At 42.4% G+C, this 26,648-nt stretch overlaps 1 protein-coding gene across 9 annotated transcripts in view; it reads left to right on the top strand.

Moving 5' to 3' along the window:
• The window catches only part of MBNL2 (muscleblind like splicing regulator 2), a 151,053-nt gene that overhangs the window by 38,088 nt on the left and 86,317 nt on the right, over positions 1-26,648 (top strand). For all 9 annotated transcript variants that reach the window (XM_067712931.1, XM_067712937.1, XM_067712935.1 and 6 more), the window contains exon 2: positions 12,426-13,201. In XM_067712931.1, the coding sequence (XP_067569032.1) occupies positions 13,028-13,201 (174 nt within the window). In that variant the 5' untranslated portion in view covers positions 12,426-13,027. The remainder of the gene's footprint in view (positions 1-12,425; positions 13,202-26,648) is intronic.

Here is a 26,648-nt window from a genome sequence, read left to right as displayed (position 1 = left end):
GGTCTTGAAGCTCTAAACTGGAGGAGAGAATGGTGGAGCAGAGGCCTGGTGGATTTTGCAGCCAAACTGCCTGTGTTCTAGCCCTTTCCTCAGCGCCACCATTCACCATCCACAGATATGCCAGCCTCCTCCAAGTAACACTGGCCACGAGGCATAAACTCTTTGAATGCTCTCATCGTTATTACCTTTCACCTGAAAACCATTATCTCAAATGCTTCTCCATAAATATTTGTTTTAAGTTAGTCCCTGGGTCTTATCTCGCTGTTCACCCCCAGGCCAGTGCTGTCAACCAGGGAAGCTATCAGCTGCCTCTGCCCACCAGCCTCTTCCAACACCTGCCTCTTCCTTCTCGACACGTGCGCACCTCCCACGGCACCTTCCGCAGCTATTCACTGGCACCCGAGGGAAGCCACTGGCCTTCACTCACTCGCAGATCACATGTGATTATTATGTGCTGAGCCCACGACTGATCTAGAACCTCTTGGTTGGGGAGTCCAGCCGTGTGCACTTCTGACATCACTCACGCCTGCGTGCGCGCGCGCACACACACACACACACACACACACAGATACTTCATGATGCACTCAGACCCAGTCACAGGATAACAGATACAACTTCCGCAAGGAGAGAAGTATAGCCCTTTCACACACCTCCTCGGCTTCAGCCACCTCTGCACATCCTCTTGTTAGAATTCCACCCTTTGTGTTGCTTTAAATTGTCCCACCTCCGAGGCCTGGACCTTTGAATTCGGTAGCATCCTTTCTCTGCCCCTGCTCTCAGGTTGCCAAGGATAGATGGAGAAATCATTCATTTCAGAGCAGGTTCACGCTGTCCCGCTCAGGTGGCGCCCCCTGGGCAGCTCGACACTCCTCGGTTTCTCTCTCTTCCTGTGGGCAACATCGCAGGTCCCACCTCAGCCTGTCTCAGCAGGTGGAACACCTCCTCCCCGGCTGAGATGGAGGGGCCACAAGAGCTGCCCCATTCTTCCTGCCTGCCCTCCAACAGGAAAGCAGGTGGTTGCCGTCGCTCCCCTCCTTCTGTCGGCCCAGGTCTCAGAGCCTCCCCTGGAGCTAATGCCCTCGTCCCTCCCCTACCTTTGGTGCCTCCTCTGGCCCACACCCCCATCCTGGCATTTTCCCACATTCCTGTTGTGTTTCTCTCCTTCCACTCAGAAGAGAAAGGAAAGGACGGAGAGTGATGGAGAAGCAGGTTCTCGCCACTCTCCTGGGTCTCTTACAATTCTGTGCACAAACCTCGGGTTCACAAAGGTCACTTCCCCAGGAGCGCACAGGTGATCAGGGGCCATCTGCCTGCAGAGCACAGGGGGTTCAAAACTCTCCTGGCGGGCTTCCCTGGTGGTGCAGTGGTTGAGAATCTGCCTGCTAATGCAGGGGACACGGGTTCGAGCCCTGGTCTGGGAGGATCCCACATGCCGCGGAGCGACAAGGCCCGTGAGCAACAACTACTGAGCCTGCGCGTCTGGAGCCTATGCTTCGCAACAAGAGAGGCCGCGATAGTGAGAGGCCCGCGCACCGCAATGAAGAGTGGCCCCCGCTTGCCACAACTAGAGAAAGCCCTTGCACAGAAACGAAAACCCAACACAGAAAAATAAATAATAAGAAAAAAGAAAAAAAAAAAAAAAAAAACTCTCCTGGCTGCTCCACGGTGTTCTTGCGACCTCAGATACTCCAGGGAGCTCCAGGCGCTGGGCACCCTCCTCCCCCTGTGCAAGTGCCACAGAAACTGGCACCTGGAAAGTCAGCAGTGACCTCCTTGTTATGGCATCTAGCCACCACCAGTTGTCCACATGCCCTTGATCTTGTGGCACTGAACACTTTCGGCTGCTTGGTCCTCCTTGAAACTCTGAATCTCTCTCCCAGCACCCTGGATGCAGCGCTATTCAGAGGCTCTTTTGCCTCTCATTATTCTTTTCCTGTGGCGTCACCTGCTCCTCTTTCTGTCACCTCTAAATAACTGAAAAAAGTGTCCATGACCCTGTCCAACTCTTTCTTTTTTTCTCTCCTAGATATACACACAGATGTAAATATTGATATGTTTCTCTCTCTCTCTTTTTTCTCTCTCTCCCATTTTAGCCAGTCTGTGGTTTTAGCTATCATTTCTATGAATATTAATTCCAACTATGTATCCATGACCACGACCCCTATGTCCCGTTTCCAACTTGCCTCTACTCCCCAACATCCTTCCTCCTGGGCAAAGCATCAGTGTTCTTCTGCCCACACAGGACCCACATTTTGAGGTCCTCTTTGACAAATCTCTTTCCTGCACTCCTCACTCCAAGTCCCCCCCCAATCTATCTTTTTCTGATGATTTTACCCCAGCCATGATATGGAATCACCCTCATCCTTTTCCTTCCCACCCCTGCAGTATAACTTTGGGCCTGGATTACTCCTTTGCTCCTGGACCATTGCTGGAATCGCTAACCAATTTCACCACCTGCGAGCTCTTCTAATTCTAGTGCATCCTAAGTGATCTTCCAGTTGGGGTCCTGTCTAGAGCTCAAGTGCTCCCCAATATCTACCAGAGTAAAGATCCTGATAGTTTATAACTGAGCCTACTTCCTCAGACTAACTTAGCCTAAGACCCTACAGCACTATCCTCAATGGGGACGACACCACTCCTTATAGAGAACTTTGGAAATTTAAAGGAGCATTTTTCCCCCATTGTCCTAATGACCAGGCAACCTCTCTGGAATGTAATGGGCTGAAGTAAAGGATTTTGACATCTTGCAATGAATACGACTCCCTGGGAGTAAAGAACTAGTCTGTATCTCATGAGTTCTGAGTGTCCTCCTGGACATTCACATGGATAAAAATCCTGTTCTGGGGGATCTGGGTCAAGATCTTAACTGTTTCACGTATTTGCATGGAGTGTTTTTTCTGATGTATTTTTTATTTTTGGACAGTCAATATAACTGAATTTTTCAAGAATACAACAACAACTGTGTAAATTGGGTCAAGACTGTTCTTTAACTTGTTGGGAACTTGAACAGGAACTGACTTGGCATCTTTAAAAGCCACGTCACCTGTCTCACCCATGTCGGTCTGCATTGTGCCCGTCACACAAAATAAGGTGTGAACATCCGACCACTTCATTCTGTCTTCTAACATATTTGTGCCTAAGTGTGGACATTTTAAAACACATATTATTTATCTTATAAATAACGACTTCCTTTGATATCTTAGTTATATTTCAGTTATGACAATATATTGAGTCTTCTTCAATGTGTACATGTTGGCTAGATTATTTACGATTTTCATCTGGTGGTAATAAAAGTTATGTTTTCATCTGGTGGTAATAAAAGTTATGTTACAAAAATTTTGTCAAAGAAGGGGGCATTGGTCTTTGTACGTGTACAGGCAGATGAACTAGGCATTTGGCTGGTGATAATAGAGAGAGAAAAGGGAAAAGGTCAGCTGAAGAGCAGTCCTGGCCACCAGCAGCTGTGGCTGGGAAGGAAATGGAAGTTCTGGGAAGAATTCTCTGGCATTCAGGCCTAGGCTGCAGCCTGCAGCTCGATAATTGTTCTCACTGCAGCCACTGGGTCCTGGATATCCAGGAAACCGGTAAGTGCTGTCAGTCTTAAATGGTATCTAATACAATTGCTTTTATTCTAATAAGAGCAGCTCCTAACTGAATGATAAATGTTTAGATGGAAAACACAGGCGCAGTGAAAAAACATAATTTGAATACAAATGTGTGTTGAATATATTATATCTGGCTGTAGTTTCAGGAGTATGTTTAGAAGTCTCTCCTCTTCTAATTGAAGAAGGGATTTCTTTTTCTGCCCGTTCCTGGAAACTACAATGAAAATGGGCTGGAAATTTTCATGCATTAAAATGATTTCTGGATTTTATGAAGTTTTCACTTGTACTTTAAGAGACAAGGTCCAAGAGGAAAATTTTTAGTGGGGGAATTTCTCCTTTTATTTCTGTTATTATGAAACATTGGCTTATCTGACTTACCGTGTGGCTTGGGTGCCCCGGTGTTTAATTTCCTCTATAGAAATGTATTTGAAAGTATATTCAAAAGAACAAGTACCATGTGAAATGAAGACATGCTTGGTAGCCGTGGTTCCTTCCCTGCTTAGAATGAATGAGCGTTTGGAATTAGCTTTTGAAGAGCATCTATCAAAGTTTTGTCTAACATTCTCTGAAGGACTTCATACTTTGTACCACCATCAAAGAAACAGACTTTCTACTTGCTTTAAGTTACACTTCATTTGCTTTACAGAAATGTCTAACTCTTAGTGAATAGGAGTCCTTTCCACCTGTGCGTGTATATGTGTGTGTGTGTGTGTGTACATGAACACAAATTTAAGGAAAGTTGATGCCTTATCTAATGCTGGTAAGGGTTAGACACCAAACAGAGAGTCCTTATAATATACTACTAATTATATTTTGGTAGCAATACATCCATTTATGGTTTAGGTATTTCCAGTCTCCACGATTCCAAACAAGGAAACTGAGACTCAGAGAGCTTAGGTGACATTTCACAGCTATTTGGGACAGAGGAATGACTGACTGGAATCCAGGGTAGAAAACTTTGTTCTTACCCCTAACCCATGCCAAAGTTTCAAAGCACTATTTCATTTATATTTCCAATAAATTTTTTAAAAATCTTAAGGTGTCTATAAAGAAAAATCTTTTTAAGCACAATCACTTTTGCTGCTCCCTTCACTTTTTTGCTTGGAAAAGTCAATGTGGTTCTGTATTGCCTTTGGCAGTTGGAACTGCTTTCATTTCTGTATTTTTATTGGTCCTCCGGGGCTCCCATGGGAAGGTCCCAGTCGGGGACCTCTTCTCAGTGGCTGTGATTACGGAGCAGGGTTACACCCACTCCCGGAGGTCAAGTGGCTTTTAGCCCAGTTCTCCAGCCTGCGCTGCTCTGGGTTCCTCTCCAGCCCGGGCGTTTGCATCTGACACGCAGGATACAGGGAGTCAAGGACCGAAGGAGAGAGCATGTGGAGAGATATTTTAAATTAAGCTCCAGAAATAGAGCTGGAGACGTCAAGCCACTCACAGGAAGGAAGAATCATTTTTCAACAATGTGTTTTAAGAATTGAAAGATTAAAAATACAGTACTTGTTTTTCTCTTTCTGACTTACTTCACTCTGTATGACAGACTCTAGGTCCATCCACTTCACTACAAATAACTCAATTTCGCTTCTTTCTATGGCTAATATTCCATTGTATATGTGTGCCACGGCTTCTTTATCCACTCATCTGTTGATGGACACTTAGGTTGCTTCCATGTCCTGGCTATTGTAAATAGTGCTGCAATGAACACTGTGGTACATGACTCTTCTTGAATTATGGTTTTCTCAGGGTATATGCCCAGTAGTGGGATTGCTGGGTCATATGGTAGTTCTATTTTGAGTTTTTTAAGGAACCTCCATACTGTTCTCCATAGTGGCTGCACCAATTCACATGGGTAAGCTGGGACGAAGTGAGAGAGTGGCATGGACATATATACACGACCAAATGTAAAATAGCTAGTGGGAAGCAGCCGCATAGCACAGGGAGATCAGCTCGGTGCTTTGTGACCACCTAGAGGGGTGGGATAGGGAGGGTGGGAGGGTGGGAGACGCAAGAGGGAAGAGATATGGGGATAAATGTATATGTATAGCTGATTCACTTTGCTATAAAGCAGAAACTAACCTACCATTGTAAAGCAATTATACTCCAATAAAGATGTTAAATATATATATATATATACATAAAAAGGGAAAAATTCATGAAAATTACCAAAATTAAATAAATAAAGGATTAAAAATAGGAAATCCAAGATTCTCCAAATTAGAAGTTAGGAAACTCAAGGAGACATAGTTTCTTCATGTAATTAGATTTATGCAAAATAAAATTAAAGGCATCCCATAAATTACTTAATGGAAAATAAGTCCTTGACTGTCTGACTCAGAAATCGGTTTGTTTTGCAAGGATCCTTTAATCAGCTCTCTAGGAGGCCGCTGTCTGGCAGACAGCTAAAATACCTTAGATGACCAAGAGTTGGCTGGAGAAGCTGTGTGCTGCGCAACTATTTTCCTTAAGGCGGTCTTAACGTTTTAATCAGTCTCCGTCTCAAGATTGGACATGATTGATGTGTTTCCCTTCAGAAATGTACAAACTGGCTACAAAGCGTTGGCAAGGTGAGGACACCTGGGGTCCACAGCCCGGGCTTGTCTGAGGGGCGTGGCCTGGGGCAGGTCGCCAGGGTGGTAGAGTGGAGGACCGTGCTTTCCAAACTCACCCTGCGACATCACAGAGTTACTGTAAGGAAGGAACGTGCACAGCGAATTCTTTCCTGCAGTCAAAAGTCACAGCTTTCTGAAAATCTAACACCTAGAAGAGTTTTCAATATGTTTTGAAAGATGAAGCGTCATGTAAGTGAAGACCCTAAAAAAAGCGTGGGATTACTTTGTACTGTTGAACAGCAAGTCCTTTGGCATTTCAGGAAATACTACAGAACCTCCCTCCTTATCCTTGAACTTCAATCTTGCCTTTCCTTTGAAGATGAGTCCAGCAGTGAACCTCCACACTGGTCATATCTGGCGCCGGGGCTTTACACAGCAGCCCCTCTGTGGAGAGTTCTGGCGTCACGCGGCTGCGGACCAAGCTGCTGGCCACCAAGGACCGCCAGCCCCCTAAGACGGTCCTCTCTCAGACAAGGGCCCTAGAAACAAAGCCCTATTTACCCCCATCAAAGGCCTGCTTCATCCTGAACAAAATCTGCAAGCTATGAGACAATCTATTTTTCAAATTCTCAGAATCAAGTCTTAGCGGGGACAGATCTCTCAGGTGTTTCCTGTGTCATCTAGTTTTATTTTGTTTTGACTGATTGGAAACACAGCCACTGGGAGAAACCCTCAGCCAGCCCTCCTGCAACTGTTTGTGTGGGAATCGGTGACCCCAAGACCCTGTGATCGACTCAGGACAGACATCTTGGTTCCCTTAGCAACCCAAAGGATGCCTGGCACACAGGAGGGCGGCAAGAAATGCTTACCACAGTGCTTGTCAAACTTGAGAGTGCTTCAGAGTCAGCCCTGGAGGGCTTGTCAAAACACAGATTGCTGGGCCCTACCCCCAAGACTTCGGACCCAAGACCTCTGGGCCGGGGCCTGAGAACCTGCATTTTTAATGAGCTCCCAGGGGCTGCTGGGCCTGCTGGCCCACGTATACTACACTTTGAAAACCTCTGGCCTAAAGATTCAGGGTTTTGAAGCTCAAATAATTTATCTGTGGGGCAGCTCCTCACCCACACCCCCAGCTTCCTTGGCAACAACAGGGTAAGCCGCTGGCACTCGCTGGAATTTTCCTACAGGATAATACTGAAAGTCTCTATTCAGAGCCTTATTCCCTTAGGTTAGACTTTGGTCCATGTTAAAATGCAAATGCTCTTTGGAGGAGGATCAGGAGTTTATTGGACAAATATTCGTTGAGCATATTCTAGATACCAAGCACTGAACTGAACCCTGAGGATTTGAAAATAATAACAGTCTATTAGATACACAGGAGCTTATACTGGGGGGAGACAGTTGGATAAATCAGTATTCACAGTTCTCATGAATTAAGGAATAATTATGTCTACTTAAAAATAATTACCAGGCAGTGTTAAAAGACGGACTACAGAGAGGCCATCAAAAGGGGAATGAAGGGGACTTCCCTGGCGGCCCAGTGGTTAAGACTCTGCGCTTCCAATGCAGGGGGCACGGGTTCCATCCTTGGTCGGGGGAAGTAGGATCCCACATGCCGCGTGGTGTGGCCAAAAAATTTAAAAAATAAATAAATACAATTAATTTTAAAAAGGGGAATGAAGGAGGTCAGGCTGGAGCCCCGCTTCAGGGGGCAGGGCCGGTGAGGGCTACCAGCCTGTGACTCAGCAGAGCCGCAAGGGCAAGATCATACCCTCCTCTGTGAGGGGCTTAGAAAGGCAGGAGGGGGAGAGAACGTGGGGTGCCTGAATGCCTGGAGAGGACAGGGCAACGGAATACCTACAACGGCCAGAGAAATAACTGGGACAAGTGCTTCAGAATTCGGCCCAGGTTCTGCCTGGGAAGGAGCTAATGGGAGGGGATTGATGTGAAGCTGGAAATAAAGCTGAAGCACACTTGAAAAGCAGCGAAGCAAACAGAAGCCAAAGCAAAGCACTGGGAGAAACTTAGACAGAAAACACTGGAAAGTAATGGGAGCAAGAGACCTTGCTTCCCAGAGCAGCGCAGAAACTTCCAGGAAAGGTAAAGGGTGCCCGGCATCGAATGGGTCCAAAGCTGACACCCATGGCAGCTTTTTGAGAATAGAAAGACGTGCCCTCTCCACACAGACACATTTTAACGGGGAGCCCTCTGGGCAGGTGAACTAGAAAGTGCCGCCCCCTGCTCCCCCCTCGCCCAGGACGCTGGGAGCTCACTCAGCAGCTGTGCTCCCACCAAGGCCTTGAGCCAGATGGACTCCCCACCACTGCGACCAGCATACTGGGACTCGGCATCACACCCAGGGTGACCACTGGGCCCTAAAAGTGTTTCATCTACTTCTGGGTTGGTAGCAGCTGGAGGAAGACAGCAGGCTCAGGCCTTTGTAGTGACACCGTGGGATGTGTACTTGGGGAAACTTCTCTGTGGGTTCCCTTCGGCTGCAGAATAAGATGGTCTGAGAAATGAGGTGCGCTCTGGATAAGAGGCCCCGAGCGAGAGCCCCGTGCAGTCAGCTCTTTGATCTGCAAGGTACCGTCCTGCTCCCAGAATCTGTGGCTGGAGCAGATCCACCCCAGGCATGACCCCAGTCATTGATAGGGAACGACTGCAGAGAGGAAGCCTGGAAGTGGATTTATTCAATAAATATTTATAGAGCGGCTCATCCTTTCATCACCTTGCTTTGGGACAGCTCTTGACTGTTCACAGAGTGTTTTTATGTTTCTTCTGTAATCAGTCCTTCGTGGCAGTAACCATGTAAAGTAGGTAGGAACTATCATTAACATTTTACAGATGAAGAAACTGGATCTCAGAGAAATTGACTTATTAAGGTCATGTGAAGGAGGCTTGGGAAAACAAGGGCTGGAACCTGGCTCTTAGGACAGGGTACTTTCCACCATTCCAGAAAGTGCTGTGGCTAATAGAAGAAATGCAAAAGCCCCTACAACAGCGCCATCAGCAGAAATACAATGTAAGCTACATATATAATTCTGAATTTTTTGGAGGGGAGCTAAAAAGAAGCAAGTGAGTTTAATTTAAATAATAATATTTAATCCAGTTTGTTAAAAATATTATCAATTCACCATGTAGTAAATATGAAGCAATATTAATGAGGTGTTTTCATGGGGTTTTTTTTTCATACTAAGTCTTTGAAATCAGTGTGTATTTTATACTTAGAACACATCTCAATTAGGATGCTGGATTTTTATTAGAAATACTTGATCTGTATTTAGATTTCATAAAATTTACAACTGAAAAGTAGATTCATATAGTCAAGTTGGCCCAAGCATACTTAAAAGTTTTCCGATAAGTAAACTGAGGATCCGTTTTTAAGTTAAATTTACGTTAATTAAGAGTAAATAAAAATTTAAATTTAGTCTCTCAGTGACGCTAGCCATATTTCAAGTGCTCAATAACCACAGGTGGCTAGTGGGCCTCCCAGGAGCCTCCAGTCTGGGAGACCCGATATGTAATTTGCTCTATGTGTTGGTTAATTTAGTCTTGTCCCTTGATAACCATGTTAAAGGTTGGTCTTCTCCATCCTTGCCCATCATTGCCCATCTCCTTCGGTGGCCTCCCGTGACCTCAATTAAATCTATTCTCACTTCCTCATTTCCACAGCTGCTTGCTGTGCCCACTCCGGAAGATGGAGGTTGTCATGGCCCAAGAGAGGTGATATCTTTGTAACAGTAGCTCGGTAACTTTTAGGATAGAAACAGAGAAGAAGCTGGGAGAAAGACTGGATTCATGAACGGTTAGGACAGCGATATATTTAGGTGCAACCTGACGAGCCTTGTGGAACATCTTTGACTTACACAGGACTCTGGCCATCAGAAACTTGGTTCTTCTGTTTCCAAAAGCAAGTCCATCTTGATAGAGTGTGACCATCTAAATTCTGGTTGGATTTTCATAGGAGTAGAAATGGCACTCCGTTTCTCCCAGGGGGGGGCAGGAAATGTCTTCTTATCTAAAAGTATAAGCAAAAGTGTACCCCATTCACTGGATTGAGTTAAGAGCATTGTTCCTGTGTGGTTTTTAGGAAGACTTGAGTAATGATTCATTTGCCATCTGTGCATGAATCTGTGTTTGCCTCTTTCTTTTCCTACACGTGACACATCGGCCAAGACTGTGCTGCTTTGAGGAAGAGCATCTCCTGCATCTTTGCTGTTCTGTGACCCCATTGGACCCAGGTCCTTGGGACTCGGGGACGCTGCAAAATATTTGGCAAATATGAACTACGTGTGTCCAGCCCCTCATTTTGTCTCCACATTATTGGCGCCTCAGCTCCACTGAACACACAAGCAGAAATGTTTCCTTGTCCCTTGCTTCCCTTGCTTTGTTCTCACGGGGTTTAGAGGTAAGGGTTGAGGTAATGAGGGTGCAGGTCCAGGCTGGTCGGTGAAAGCTGACCCAGAGGCAATTTGGTTATTAAAGTCATCTTCTTAAACTCTTGAAGTTAAGATAGTTGATGTTAGCTGCTGGGAATGCAATCCTGCCAAAAAGACAAGCAGGAGCCTGTCTGGCCCCTCAAATATTTCAAAATGGGAAGCTAGGAATGTGTCATAGCTTTCCAGGTTGCCAACTTCCTTAAATGCACATACAATGATAACTCATTCAAACACTTCTACTAACAAGTCAGAGAAGTATTGGGATGAAGAAGCATTTCCCACTACTCCCGGGAGATGTCCCGCTAAATAAATGATCCACAATCAGATAAGCTTGAGAGACGCCACTGCTTCTCTTCCCCTATCAGAGACTCATCCAAGGCCGAAAAAAGCCCTCTTGCAAGGAAGCCTGTTCAGCTTGGTTTGCCTGGAGTTAACTAAACTTAATTGATTGTGAGACTCACTTTTTCAGGGAACACTTGTGAATCGCTCAAGAATTATTGCTCTCTGAACTTCTATGGTACATGACGATTTTAAATAACCTACTTCCAGCCTCCATTAAGGTTTTAGTTATAAATATTTTAGAAGGCCGTCAAGGCTAAGCAAGTATCTAAGGTAGCCCATGGCATATCCAATATATAAAAATGACCAACTTCTGATAGTTAGTCCTCCATTCATGCTTGACTCAGTAATGTTAAATTTTTAACCTTTTAATAATTTCATAATCCTTGGAGATATTAAAAGAAACTAATCGTGCTGATCTTAGAAATCTGAATTGACTTGTTATATTTTTGTTGTGTTAGATATGTGATTCAGCTCCAGCATTCCACAGAACAGAACATTCTCAGATTGTGACTCCGTTAAAATCTAAACCGGACTCAGCTAAAATGAACTTGCATTCATTCACTTAGTCAGTGAGTCAGTCATCAGTTAAATCAGTCAAGAAATATTTTTTGAGGACCAAATAGCCATGAACTAAGGCCCTAGGGAAACAGAAATGGAATATGCAAACTGCCCTTACCCTCTGAGTGCTTACAGCCTAGAAAGGAACACTAACGTCACGCAAGTATTAAAGGTAGAGAGGGGCTTCCGTGGTGGCGCAGTGGTTGGGAGTCCGCCTGCCGATGCAAGGGACACGGGTTCGTGCCCCGGTCTGGGAAGATCCCACGTGCCGCGGAGCGGCTGGGCCCGTGAGCCATGGCCGCTGAGCCTGCGTGTCCGGAGCCTGTGCTCCACAACGGGAGAGGCCACAACAGTGAGAGGCCCGCGTACCACAAAAAAAAAAAAAAAAAAAAATGTAGAGAGCAAGTATAAGAGATCTGAGAGTAAATATCAGATCTACCTTTCCCTCTCTAAGTTCAAATCTCTGTAAACTAGAAAAGGATGGAAAGGGTAAGGAGCCCACACTTCATCCAGAATGACAATATCCTTATTATTTAGGAGAGTCACACCCCAAATGATTGGTTACAGCATTTCCAACAGTAAAATCAATGGCCTAAATGTGAAATTAATTGGAAGTCACAGTTCTAATACACTGTTTTGGCGATTAGGCACATTAGATTGAATTGTTTCAGAATGCCTAATTATTGTGTCTGCCACACTCATCTGTTTGAGTCATTCCTAACTTTTGGACTGCTGCCTGGATCAGTTCTGCAGTACAGTTGCAGTTTCGCATTCTTTTCTCTCTTTTTTAATGCATAACTTTCCTCACTATATTCAAAGCTCAAAGCTCTAAACCGCACTTTCGCAAATTCTAGATAAGAGCCAAATAGTTTGTTAAAGTGTTGATTCCATTGAGTTTGGGTGTAAGTTGATATTTTATTTGTGTTTTGCAGGTTCAAGATTTAAAAGTGCCTGTGTGAAGTCACTTTTGCTGGAAAACACAGCCCGGGAGCTTTTGTGTTATCGTGTTTTGCTATCCAATACACATTACCCTGACCTTACGAGTGGATGAAGATACCTCAATTGTCTGGCTTTGCCAATTGCTTGATTTCGGAATTTTAAAAGGTGAAAGGAAAGAGAAATCCTGCTAAGATCCGAACATCTAAGTGGCTTAGTTTCCAGCATCGTCAATAGCTGCGAGCATCAGAACTAAATATTCTCCCAAGGAGTGCCATGATATTGAAGTCACTTTATTAAAAACAACTGTGTCTGCAAAACGATCAGGCGACTCGGACGTTTGCAGCCAGAGATGACACTGAGCATGCTTTCATTGCGGCCCGCAGTCTTCGAGTGGGGCATATTGATTGATGAGTGACCGCCTGCCGATAAATTCTCTCCTCACTCTGTTTCCCGGATTGGGCTTCTTTAAGCAATTTGTCACTTACCTTCAGACTTACATGTGGGATTTTTCACAGCAATAGTTTTGGAATCATTGGAACTTGATTTGATTTCATCATTTAACAGAAACGAACAGGATCCAAATTATTTTCTCATCATGGCTTTGAATGTTGCCCCGGTCAGAGATACAAAATGGCTGACCTTGGAAGTCTGCAGACAGTTCCAGAGAGGAACGTGCTCCCGTTCTGATGAGGAATGCAAATTTGCTCACCCCCCCAAAAGTTGCCAGGTCGAAAATGGAAGAGTAATCGCCTGCTTTGATTCCCTAAAGGTAAGAGAATGTATTTTACGTGTCACATCAATGCCACATTGGACTTTCAAATGGAATATTTTTCGTTGTACTTTTACAGACGTTTAACAATCGATTTTAGATCCTGTTTTCTTATTTGTGGTGACTGTTGGGAGATTTGCACTCAAATTTTTTCATATCAGGTATATATAAAGATTTTACGGATCCATGTTTAAATTAAAAATACATGGTGCTGTATTTTTGGTCTGGCGTGACATTCATGTACCCAAGAGTTTTAAATCAAAGTCTGGCTTGTGACAACTGAGGATAAATATTTTATTAACGTTTGATCTTCTGGAGGTTATACAAAGGTGAAGAAATTGAATGTGTCACTTTTATGAGCCAGTTATTCTGATTCACCTCTTGAAGAATTTTCTACTCTTGTGGCTTTCTTTCTTGACCAAGGGTTTCCTAAAATACTTTACTTAATAGGTTTTTCACTCTCTTTGACAATTTGTCATGGCTACAGAAATTATTAAGTACACACGCAGTACTTCTTAAGTTAAGTACTTCTGTAAGTTAACACATAGCACATCAGAGAAGAAATGAATGTGATTCAAGATGGTATCCTTGGTGATCTCACTGTCTGGTAGGGAAAACACAGCAAATGGCTACAGTGCAAGACAGAAAGGGACATGGGCCCTAAGAGAAGGATAGAGGGCAGACTTCTATGGGGACCCATAGATGGGAGAGCTGGCTTCCAGCTGATTGTTTCAAGAAATGTTTTTGGAGGCTGTGGCACCTGAGTTGTATACTGAGTTTGGTGGAGCCTGGGCTTGAAGAAATGGGAGAATTATAATGAAAGATCTAATTGAAGGAAACGGGGATGCCTTAGCCCATAATGCTTTGAGGTTGATTTTGCCCTAAGATTATGGATTCTATCAATCCCTGACTGTCTAGGACAGTTCTAACATCAATGGATATAGGTAAGATATATAGCTTAAAAAAAAAAAAAGATTTGGGAAATCATAGTGCTGTGAGTTTACAAAATAGTGACCTTAGTCTTTTCTTGAGTATGAAGGGACTGGGTATGTTTTTTGGAAAAAATTCATCTTAAAGTAAAAAGACTTTTAAGTGAAAATTGAAATACAAGACTTCAAATCATATATTAAAGGGAAAATGTGTCTATATACTAAAAGCAGAAGAATGCATTTATAGCTCAGTAGAATTATTTTAAGGATTAAAATTTGAAAAATTATAAATATGTGATTTACCTCAACAGCTACTCCATTTTCTTTCTTTTTTATCTTTTTTGTCTAAGTTTATTAGATTAGACTTTAAAATTATAAATCATTTTGTCTACACAGAAATGAATAGATGGATAAATCACAATTCATATAAACTATAACAGCATAAGCACATTTTTATATTAGTATTTATTTTGCTTGTAGTCAAAAAAGTAAACAAAGTATTTGCTTCTATGATTATCACCAATGGAAGCATTCACTATAAAAAGCAGTGTAGATTGAAAACTAGAACATAAGAACTTTAAGATATGGAATCAGGTCAGAGATGAGAAATTCATTTTCCAGGTCATCCCCAATCTCTTCGTTTTATTAATCCAACCCTTCTCTGGTTAGATATTTACTATTAAACTGATATTTTAGCAAGTTTCTTAAAACTTTTAATTCTTGGACATCCCTGGTGGTGCAGTGGTTAAGAATCCGCCTGCCAATGCAGGGGACATGGGTTTGAGCCCTGGGGGTCCAGGAAGATCCCACATGCCTCAGAGCAACTAAGCCTGTGTGCCACAACTACTGAGCCTTCGCTCTAGAGCCCAAAAACCTCAGCTACTGAGCCCATGTGCCACAATTACTAAAGCCTCGTGCCACAACTACTGAAGCCTGCACGCCTAGAGCCCAAGCTCGGCAACAAGAGAAGCCACCGCAGTGAGAAGCGCACGCACCGCAACGAAGAGTAGCCCCCGCTCACCACAACTAGAGAAAGCCCGCGCGCAACAAAGACCAACACAGCCAAAAATAAATAAATAATAAATTTTTTTAAAAAAGTGGTTTTGGTTCAAGGTGTTGGAGTGTGTGTGTGCCCACATGATTCTGAAATGCACGATTTCAGATATTATGATGTGATAATGTACAGGACAGCTTCACACTTTAAGAATTCTTGGACCCACCAATTATACTTCCTGCAGAAGAGATCCATTTCCCCATCATGACTTCTACTCTCCCTTGTAAATCAATGCTTCCCCTTTGTGGCCTCCCTTGACACTATTCAGACCTCCATATACAGTTGATTCCTCTAAGTATGTGTCCTTGCACAAGCAAGTAAGTTTCCCAAAGGCAGGATTGTGTCTTATTCATCTTTGTGCCCCAGCACCTAACGTGGTAACTGGCACATAGCAGAAATGCAATCATAACCATTCAAAGTATGCATAAATGAAGAAAGAATCCCCATAGTTTTTCAAAAGGGATTATTGATGATCATTGGTGAACTTCAGACACAGAACTTCTCCGCATGAGCGTTCACCATTTTCTTTAAATATTTCATTTTACAAGCCTGGCCAGCCTCTCCTTTGAAGTCTCTCCTGCTCTTTTCCCCCAGGGCATGCTCCTCATTCTTTTACCACTCTAAACTGCCTGCCTATTTTACCTCTAACGCCACCTCTTCCTCCCCTTGCTCCCTAACGTAGATGCTGTCCGAGACTCAGTGTTGGTCCTTCCTAGGCCAGGTTCAGTGATCAGTTCTGAAAGCGGACCTGCACTCAAATATTCAGTCCCCACCTCCGTGATGCTCAATCCCAATGCTGCGTGTGTGCCCTTTCCTTGCCAACTTTGTGGCTCCCAATGCCTACTGAACGCCCCATGTGAATGGTCCACTGTCCCCTGCAGGTCAACATATCTAAATCCACATTCTTCATCCTGTCTCCACCCTGAGCCATCATCCCACTCCATCCCTATGCCTTGTTCCCCAGGCACAAAATCTTAGGTGGATCCTGACCATCATGCCAAGCACCCTTAGTTTTTTTTTGTTTTTTTTTCTTGATGTTCTGGTTGTAGGGAAGTATACATCTTTAAGAATTAATCAAAACTATGGAATCTTTACCCAGAAAAGTGGTCATACCCTCAGACTACTGCAAACAATCTCAAGATCTCCAAGGTTTCATGTTGGCTTCTAAGAGCTGTCTCTGGACTGTGAGTTACGGAACTCTCATTCAAGGAGAAGTCTGACACATTAAGGTGGGCACAAGAAGACCAGAGGGTCATTAAAGATACTTTTTGATTATTTTCCAAGTTTTCCTAGGGCCAAGATTAGAGCCAAATTCTTCCTAATGCTCAAGATATTCTCTGCTAAGGAATGATATACCTTTAGCTTCCAGGACAAAAGGAGGGCCATTACTCCCTGTCTAAGAAAAGGTGGAATCAGCTTCAGTGCCTTCAGTAAGCAAAGGAATGAGGTTTCTCAAGCAATGCAGCATCTGCCTAAATGTCTTCCTTAGGGATAGCACATCTGTGGCATTTATGGCTGATGCCACTTTCCTAGGGACACAGCTTCCGCCAGTGAGATACCCACATTCTAACACAGTTTAAAATGAAGAGTCAGGGACTTCCTTGGTGGCACAGTGGTTAAGAATCTGCCTGCCAATGCAGAGGACACGGGTTCAAGTCCTGGGCCAGGAAGATCCCACATGCTGCGGGAAAACTAAGCCAGTGCACCACAACTACTGAGCCTTCGCTCTAGAGCCCACGAGCCACAACTACTGAGCCCACGTGCCACAACTACTGAAGCCTGCATGGCTAGAGCCCATGCTCCGCAACAAGAGAAGCCACTGCAATGAGAAGCCCGCGCACTGCAGTGAAGAGTAGCCCCTGCTCGCCGCAACTAGAGAAAGCCTGCGCGCAGCAATGAAGACCCAATGCAGCCAAACATAAATAGATAAAATAAATAAATTTTTAAAAAATATTTTAAAACATTAAAAAATAAATAAAACGAAGAGTCAGACAAGGTAATCTCTATGTTAGTTTCCTAGGGCCGTAGTAACAAATCACCACAGACTGGGTGGCTTAAAGCAACAGGAATTTATTATCTCCCAGTTATGGGGCTGGAAGTTTGATCCAAGTGTCCTCAGGGTCACGCTCCCTCTGCAGCTCCTACAGGAGGATCCTTCCTTGCCTCTTCTGGTTTCTTGTTGTGCATGCTTTCCTTGACTTATGGTAGCATTACTCTGATCTCTGCCTCCAGCTGCAGGTGTCTGTCTTTCTGTGTGTCTCTTTTTGCCTCATCTTCCCTCTGAGTCTGTGTCCAAATTTCCCCTTCTTACAAGGACAACAGTTATATTAGGTTAGGGCCCCCCGCTTCTCCAATATGACCTCATCTTAGCTAATGACATCCACAATGACCCTATTTTCAAATCAAGTCACATTCTGAGGGACAGGGATAATTCTATTTAAGATTTCAATATATCTTTTGGCAGGGGTGGAGGCGTGGAGGGGGACAACACAATTCAATGCATAACAATAATGTCCGAACATCAGAAATGAAGCACTGTGGTCTCATTCAATGATCCCAAACTGCGTTTCAGAGTCCACCTCCACACACTGCCCTGAATAGCCACTAGCCATCACTGGAGCTGGCAAAAGAGAGGAGGCTTAAAAAACTCCAGTTTTTGATAGTGAGTAAAAGAAGGGATGATGATAAACTGTCATTCTATGATTATAATAGTCTGTGTTTAAAACATGTAAGAATAGATAAAAATAATTCACAGAGAAAAATGGCATAACTTACTTCTCCAAAAAAAAACTAATGGAGTAAAATACTAATTTTAACCTTAATTATATTGTTTAATAATTACATTTGTTTGTTATTCACTTTGCCTTGGGCAGTGATGTTAACTTCTGCTAGTCTGTGTAGCAGTTCTTAGGAAACCATTTCTTTACATTTATCATAATAAACGATTTATTTAATATTCTATTTTTTCCAAACATGGAAATAGCATTTTGTCAGTACACTTCTTTCATTCAAACTCTTGTTTTTATTTTAGGATTTTTTTTTTTTTTTTTTTTTTTTTTTGCAGTACACGGGCCTCCCACTGCTGTGGCCTCTCCCGTTGTGGAGCACAGGCTCCGGACGCGCAGGCTCAGCGGCCATGGCTCACGGGCCCAGCCGCTCCGCGGCATGCGGGATCCTCCCGGACAGGGGCACGAACCCATGTCCCCTGCATCGGCAGGCGGACTCCCAACCACTGCGCCACCAGGGAAGCCCTATTTTAGGATGTTTTTAATACAATGACATTGGAAGCAAAGATTTTAGGTAAAAGCCCTGGCCTGAGAATCTATAGCTGAGCCCTGGCATTTCTGCATGTAAGCTTACATCATTTCACCTCTCCCAGCTCCAGGTTACTCGTCAGTAAACATTCATTCATTCGTTTGTTTATTCATTCATTCCCTCTTTAACTAAACAAGAGGTACAAACTCAAAATCTGCAGGAACCAGCAAGTAATATGAATGAGTGACTCAGCACTCACGGCTGGGGAGACCCAGGGCTCACTGGAGACGGCAGGAATTTAGCTGAAGAGCACATAACCCCCCTCTAAAGACGGCAGCTGCCACCCAGCCACAAACAGCTGTGGCCTGCCTTGTGAGAATCCTGGAGATTTTTTAAAAAAGAACCAGAGATACAAGTTTTGATGTGAAGTTTCCCAATTTCTAAATCTTGGCAACCAATTAAAATATCTTTAAACCCCAAAGTTCAAATAAAACACACCTACAGGATGCATTCAGCCTGAAGACTGCCACATGTATCGTCTGAAATAAACAAACAAACACTGATCCTGTGACAGGTGCCACTAAACACTGGGAATAGAACAGCATATACAACTTCTTCCATCAACAGAGCTAACTGAGGGCAGAGTAAATTTATAAACTGCTCTTAATCATTCTTGAAAGACTTGATTCACACTGCTTTGGTGATTCACTCTCTGGTTTTCCCCTTACCTCCTTGGCCACTCCGTCTCTGTCTCCCTTCCTGAATCTTCTGCCTCCTCCTGACCTCTAAATGCTGGCGTTTCTCCAGGCTTGATCCCTGAGCATCTTCTCTGCATTTGCTCACATCCACAGTGGACAGTTACCTGACTCTTCTGGTAACTCACCAAGCATGTTCTTGCCTCAGGAGCTCTGTACTTTCTGCCCAGAAAACTGGACTTCCCTAGATGACCTTATCCAACCCAACGGCTGTAAACATTTTCTATATACTGAAGTTTTAAAAAATTTCTAGCTCTAGGCTTGATTTCTCCCCTGAACTCTAGACTCATGTATCCAATTGCCAACCTGACATCTCTACCTGGATATTCAAGTGACATCTCAAATTTAATATATCCACTAATAAGTTCTTGATTCCCCCTTCAACCTGCTGTTCCCATGGTACCATTTATTCAGTTGATCAAATAAAACATCTTGAAACCCAGCCTGAATCTTCTCTTACCATTACCACCATATCCAGTCTCTCAGTCTATTCTATCAGTAAGTCCTATTCTCTCTGCCTTCAAAAGATATCCTAAATCTGAGCGTTTTTCAGCACTCCTATGATGACTGCCTTGGCCCACACTACCATCGTGTCTCAAATGGACTGTCATAATAGTCTACTGTAGCTTTCACTTTTGCCACTTCCTACTCTAGTGACCCATAAGTCATGTCACTCTCTTGCTCAAAACCTTCCAATAGCTGCCCATTTCATTTATGGAACCTGAAGTCCCTAAGGCTCCACGTGGTCTGCACCCCGCTGCATTCCTGGTCCCACTGTGCTCCCGTCAACTTGGCCTCTTTGCTCCTCAGGCCTTTGCACCGGATGTTCCCTCTACCTGGAATGCTCTTTCCGCAGGTTACCATAAGCCTCAGTTCTTCACTTTAGTCTGGACTTCGCTTAAATATCACACACCCATCCACAAAAGCAACCTCAGAACTTGTCCTTAAGGGATGTTATCTGCCTACGTATCTCCTGCTTGCCCGTGTCCGCTGCTAGGAATTAAGGCTGTAAGGCAGGGGTCTCATTGCTCTTTCCTTGTACATGGCAGCTGCTGGGTGTGCCATCATATTTACCAGTGAATAAGTATATCCTTAAATCCTACACTTTAAAGTATCACTGTTCCAACAAAATTCAGATCACTTTTTTGGCTACCTATTATTCATTTTCTCTGTTAATCTACAGACAGAAAAGCCCTCAGAGTTAAAGGCTTTGTACAAACAAGTTCTTTGATTTACAACCCAGAAGGTGTTTCTGGATCACGTTCATGGTTTTGACTGCACTGATAGGCAGGTCATATGGAGACTTGCCCACAAGTGTCAGCTATTAAAATTCCTGGACTAGCTTGTTGGGCCACTGTGGGCACCCACCTCAGCCCTCCCCAAAGCCTGGCCATAGACTGATACTGGTATTGGACAACATTTTCACTAGTCTTCTACAAAATTAGGACATTGAAATACATTTGTGTATCTTTTTCTGGTTTGGTTTTGTTTTTATTGTGATGAGAACACAACAGGAGATCTACCCTCTCAACACATTTTTAAGTGCACAATACAGTATTGCTGTCTACAGGCATGACGTTGTACAGCATCTAGCATAACTGAAACTGTATGAAGTACATTTTTTCATAAAGGTAAATTCTTAAAAGGTTGCTTTTTTATTGAGATTGTTTGCTTCTTGTTTTTTTCTGATTATCATAATATTCCTTTCTTTTCTAAAATGATTGTCGATGGATGTGTTTTGTTGTTCTTTTTTCCTTAATGTCCTTACTCAGCAAAAAACAAGTGGGCAACTCTATGTCAGTTCCCCTCTCTTCTTATGAAATATTACTGCTCCATAAAATTCATAAAAATCTATATCATTTGGTCTGACATTCCCACCATCAGACTCACTTCTTTGAGTCACACAGGAAAGTCTTCGTCATTAGAAAGTCACTGTTGAGTCCGCATTACCTGAGAGGCCTCTCGAACTTTTTTCTGTTAGCAAATGAGGACAGCTTGATCTATCAAATAAGCTAATTTTCATTTTTGGTGGGGAAAAGAGCCTGACCGGAGACTATGAGACCTAGAACATACTTGCTTCATTGCACAAGAGCAAGTCTCTAGGAAGCCAAAGACAGCTGGCATTCAGTGTCAAGGTCTAAACCATGGCAGGGGCTCACCCCTGGGGCTGGGGAGACCAGGGTTGTTCTAGGGGAGCTTCACCAATAATGAACTTCACCTGTTTTACAATTTCCCCGTGAACTGACCTGCTACTGGTAAATAGAACATTCTTTCCACTTGGTTTGGTTCAATTTCCTCTGGCTCAAAGATTACAGTCTAGTATGTATTACTCTTTCTCAGCTCTGTTTTGACCAAGAAGGATAAAACTGATAGAGGACAAATACTGCCCTGAGCACCCACCCTTGGGATTCAGGGAGTAGGTGGATGCTGACATGTTTATTTGTGGTCAACCTTACCTAGCCATCCTGCCTGACCAACCAGCATTTTGGGGATGTGACTGATAAGACCGTTTTCTTATGACTGAAGTCATGTACCCATAATGAACATTAAGCCCCGTAGAAGACGAGATACTGCCGGGAGAAAGAGGAAAAGAAAGCAAAACAAAATGACTAGAGTCAACTTCAGGCATGTTTATCTATTTCATTTAGATTACTATCATCTTACTGGAGTATTTCATATTCTTCTAAAAATCATTGCTTATAATTTTTGATTGAATATGATATGGACACTAAGGTACATTTGTAATCAATCTTAATATGAAGACTTATTTGCTGAAAAGTAGAATACAGTTAATATAGCCTTCTTAAAAATGCCCATCTGGTCCACTTCTCAAATCTCATTCGGAAGAATATTTCAAGTGCTCCCAGCCCTTAGTAAAATCATTAATAATGACACTGAAGATATCATTTCCACACCTGCTATGAAACTAAGCACTGACCCAGATGCTCAGGATCTAAAATTAACCGGCAGCAGCCTCATTTGAGTGATTTAATTCACATTGCTTCACTTCCATTCCCATTGGGTGCCTGAGTTGTTAACAGAAACAGTGATACTGGAAAATATTGGGATAGCAGAATTCTTAATGAAGGGTTCTAGTAGATCCAGACGTTCTGAGTGTTGTATAAAGCTGAGGCGAAAGAAATTTCATATCCTAGAGAACTTCGATATCTTTATTCATTTACTTATTCTACAAATAGCCACTGAGCTACCCCTAAGTGCCAAGCACGACATTTGGTGCCTAAAAAAGACACGGGAACCTTGTTCCCATGGAACTCACAGTCAAGTGCAGGAAACAACAACAAGAGAAAAGTAAACAAACTAATCAAATCATCACAATTTATCCAGACTGTTATTCCTTCACGAAATGCTGAGCGCCCACAGAGTGCAGGCATTCGGCCAGGCACCTGCAATACAGCACCATGTAAAAGCCCACAGCGTTCCTGACCCCGTGGGGTTTTCAGTCTAATGGGAGTGACAGAAAACAAATGGGTAGAAACACTGCCCCTGCAAAAAGTAATTATTTTTAAGTTGTGAGAAGCGCTAAAAAGGAAATACAAGGTATGTGGATAGAAAACAATGCGATTGAGGAAGAATTTAAACAGAAAGGATGGCCTGGGATGCTTTCCCCAAGGAGGTGCTTTCTGAGCAGAGACCTGAAGGGTGAGAAGGAAGCAGCCATGTGAGGAGAGAAGAGCTTCCCCCGGCACAGGGAAAAGAGAGCCCTAAAGCCTGGAGAGAAAAGCACTTAGCCAACTTCTGGAAACAAGAGGTGAGGGTGACTAGAGCATGACCCATCGGTCAGGGGGAGACCCACCTGAGACAAGGAATAAGAGAGAGACTGTGTAGGAGTTTGGATTTTATGCTCCGTACTAAGATTTGAGCGAGAGTATGTTTTGCCTTCTGAGAAGGTCCTCTGCCTGGACAAGGAATTGCAGGAGGAGGCTGGGCCGGGAGCTCAGTGCGCGAAGCTTTGCATTGTTCCGGTCACTGCCAATGCCACCCGGGGGGTGGGGGTGGCGGCAGTGATAGAGAAGAGTAAACTTAAAATAAATTTTGGAGGTAGATATTATTAGGAAAGATGCACCCTGATGGAGTATTAAAAGGGCCAATGAATATGCATCGTAGCCTCGTTTGTTCCTTTATGGCACGTGGAACTGAAGGTTTGGAGAGGGAAGTTACCGTCCCCTCTGGAGAGTTCATTTCTCCTGGTCCTGTTTGCCCTGCTGGCTATTTTATTCTTAATGTTCTCTAAGGATATTCTCTACGTGGTCACTCAGGAGCTGGGTGGGAACCAGAGCTCCCGGGAGAAGTTAGTTTATTATCTGAGTAGTGGTGCTGCTATGCAAAATCAGGCTGCTTATCTAGAAAACCCTTCTAAATGTGCCTTGTATGATTGAAGTTCCTATTACTTCTGGTTTTCTTTTGGTCAAGTCTTGAGATTGGCTTGAATCGCATGAACTTTTTCTTAGACGTTTTACACAGAAAGTTCTATTGGATCATTTGTTTTTCAGAATTATTTTTTATTACCAATTTCAATCCTAAATTTAAAAACTTAGGTTATTTTTACATGGCGTTTAAACCCAGTTCTTTAACTACATTGCAGAAAGTGTTCCTTTCTCAGAGAGCCCTATGTCCCCCAAATTTCTAAAATCTCTAATTGAAGTAAAAGTAACTTTTTGATAAGTGGTTCAATTTCTTCTATCTTTATAGATTTTCTTCTCATTAAGTCATCTTAATTTACATTTTTCTCAATTATTTATTTTACTCAAGTTTTCAATTTAATCACTAATTTATTTTACTCTGTTATAAGCCTTAATCTTCTCTCTATTATTAAAGTTTAAATAAATTTATTTATAAATGTTATTATATACTTTCTAGTTTTTTCTTTGATTAAATTTGCCTGATTTGCCAGAGATTTGTCTGTTTTATTTGAAGAACATGTTCTTGGTTTTAGCTATCAATCCTGCAAAAGATAGGCTTATTTTTTTCTCATTATTATGTTTCATTTATTTTTTAATTTCTACTTTATTATTTTCTTTCTCACTAGCTTTCCTTAATTTCTTTTATCTTTTTTTTTTTTTTCTAAATTCCCATGTAGACTGTTTAGGTGTCTTCTCATAACTCTTTTCTTCAAAAAGCATTTAGAGCTGTGAATCACTACATAAAATAGCTTTGCCTCCATCTCATGGGTTTTTGTTCAACAACGTTCTCATATTTGTTATTTGCTACTTTGCTTATTAACTTGTTTATTATTTATGTGACTATTTCTAAAATGTCCAAGTAATTTGAGATTTTTTTCTTTTAAAGTTCTGATATTAATTTCTAGTAATATTTTATTATTAAGATAATGGAGTTGTGCAATTTTTACTTTAAAAATGCACTGAAATATCTTATGGTCCAGATCATGATCAGTGTTTGTAAGGTTCATTTTCTGTTCTTAGGTGCAAAGTTATATCAGTGTATCGATATTTATACAAACATTAAATAATTCATGTGTTTTATGTCCTTAATTGCTTATTTTTGTCTCCTTGACCTACCAGAGAGTTATGTAATTTTGAAATTTTAATACAACTCATGTGTTTCCTTATATTTCTAGCAACTTTTGCTTTTCGTGGCCTGACACTATGCTATTCTGTGCCTAGTGTTTCATGACTCGTGGCTTTTTTATGGTTTTACTTGTATCAATATGTAGTTGACCTTCTGTCAAATTTATTCTTTAATACAAATGTACCATCCCTGCTTTTTTTCTTCATGCTTTCCAAATATAGCTTGTCATTCTTTTATTTTTAATTGTATTATGTATTTATCTCATGTAAGCATCATTGCTTCCAATTTGATTTTTAATTTGAATGAATTTTGAAGTCTTACATGTCTTTGATATTTAAAAAAGAAAAAAAAAGCCTATGTAACTATCTAAGGAACCCCTTCATCTTTATTTTGAAACTTTTATCAGGACCTACAGCACCCTCACTATTGACTTTGTCACATGATAGAATTGCACCAAAAGAGCTAGAACTCATTTATGTCTGGTGTTCCAGATGGACTAGGAACACTGTAAATAATAGGCCTTCTGGCCATATTTATATAATGTAGTCTGTGGGTTACTGTCTGACATCTCCAAGGATCAGGTTTGATGGAGGTGGAGACATCAAGCAACGTCTGTGTACTCTATCACTTACACCTGGGAGCAGGCCACAGCACAGAGCAGAAGATACTTCTTTCAAAAGAGAAAGACTTTAATCTCCCTGATCTTAAACTTTTCCAGCTAGACTCCTGCAGTATCTATCTCCCTTTTGTCTCTAACTTCTTCTGCTACCTCCAAAAATCCTCACCAATCAATCAATGACTCCGTTCAATATTGTGCCATATCCCTTGGGAGTTCTTGCCATGAGGGATTTTATAAAATAACGGAGACAAAAAGCCATGCAAAATTAACGATTAAATACCAAACTATTTGGTACCAATTATTAGAAGAAGAGGCTTTTTTAGAAAAGAGAGAGAGTAATTGGCTGTAATAGGCAGTGAAAACGTGTCACAGAAGACAGCTTTATAGGGTAGGTAGAATTAGCTCAAAGGAAGGACTGATCTTCATGTTGCGTACCCTACATCCATGGCTCCCAAATGCTTTTCCCTTGGGAACTTCTAGAGGCACCTCTTTGGTAGGTCTGGGTACAGATGCCAAGAATCCGTATTTTTAGAAGCTCTCCAATGATTCATATGCACGGCCAAATTTAGCAAATATTACTTTAAATGATCGCATCCCACATGCTGAAACTGTTCTTATGCTGCATAAATCTATTAGGCATCCCTGAAGGGCTTGCTTAAAGTTTCCATTTGTCTTCCAAGGTTCCAATAAGGCACAAATGCTGTGATTTCTCACTGGTAGCATTTTCCAAGTCAGGATTTAAAAAAAAATAAAAAGATAAAAACAGGCACCTGTTCTATACCCTTGACGTCTTATTCCTGTGCCAATTTTAATTGCAATGTTCAACCACACAACAGCCTATAAATCACTAGTCATAACTGTAAACTACAAAACAGCAACCAATCCTAGTTAGTCCCAGTTTAAAATATTATGGTGCCATTGAGAGGGGAGAACAGCCAGCATGTGAGATAATGGGGAATTCTGAATAAGGGAATGAATCGGATATATTTACTCTGCAGAAAGAAAGATTCAGAGAAGACATGATAGCCTTCTCCAAATATTAGAGCTGGCATGTTGAAGAGGAAGTAAACTTGCTCTAGGTAAAGAGTGGAGCCAATGTATAAGGTCTGTAGAGAGACAGGTATTTGTTTAGTATGAGGAAAAAATTAATAAACGTGCCTGGTAGGATAAAAGTTCCCATCTCAGGAACTGCTCAAAAAATGCAAGCCTGGGATTTGTATTAAATGTCCTTTATAAAGTTCTTTTATATGCCAGAGATACTATGAGACAGTCCCATGCTGAACTAATT

This window comes from Pseudorca crassidens, chromosome 18 (assembly GCF_039906515.1).
Source record: "Pseudorca crassidens isolate mPseCra1 chromosome 18, mPseCra1.hap1, whole genome shotgun sequence".
NCBI classification, from domain to species: domain Eukaryota; kingdom Metazoa; phylum Chordata; class Mammalia; order Artiodactyla; family Delphinidae; genus Pseudorca; species Pseudorca crassidens.
The sequence above is the reverse complement of the archived record's forward strand: the minus strand, read 5'-3'. Positions and strand labels throughout refer to the sequence as shown.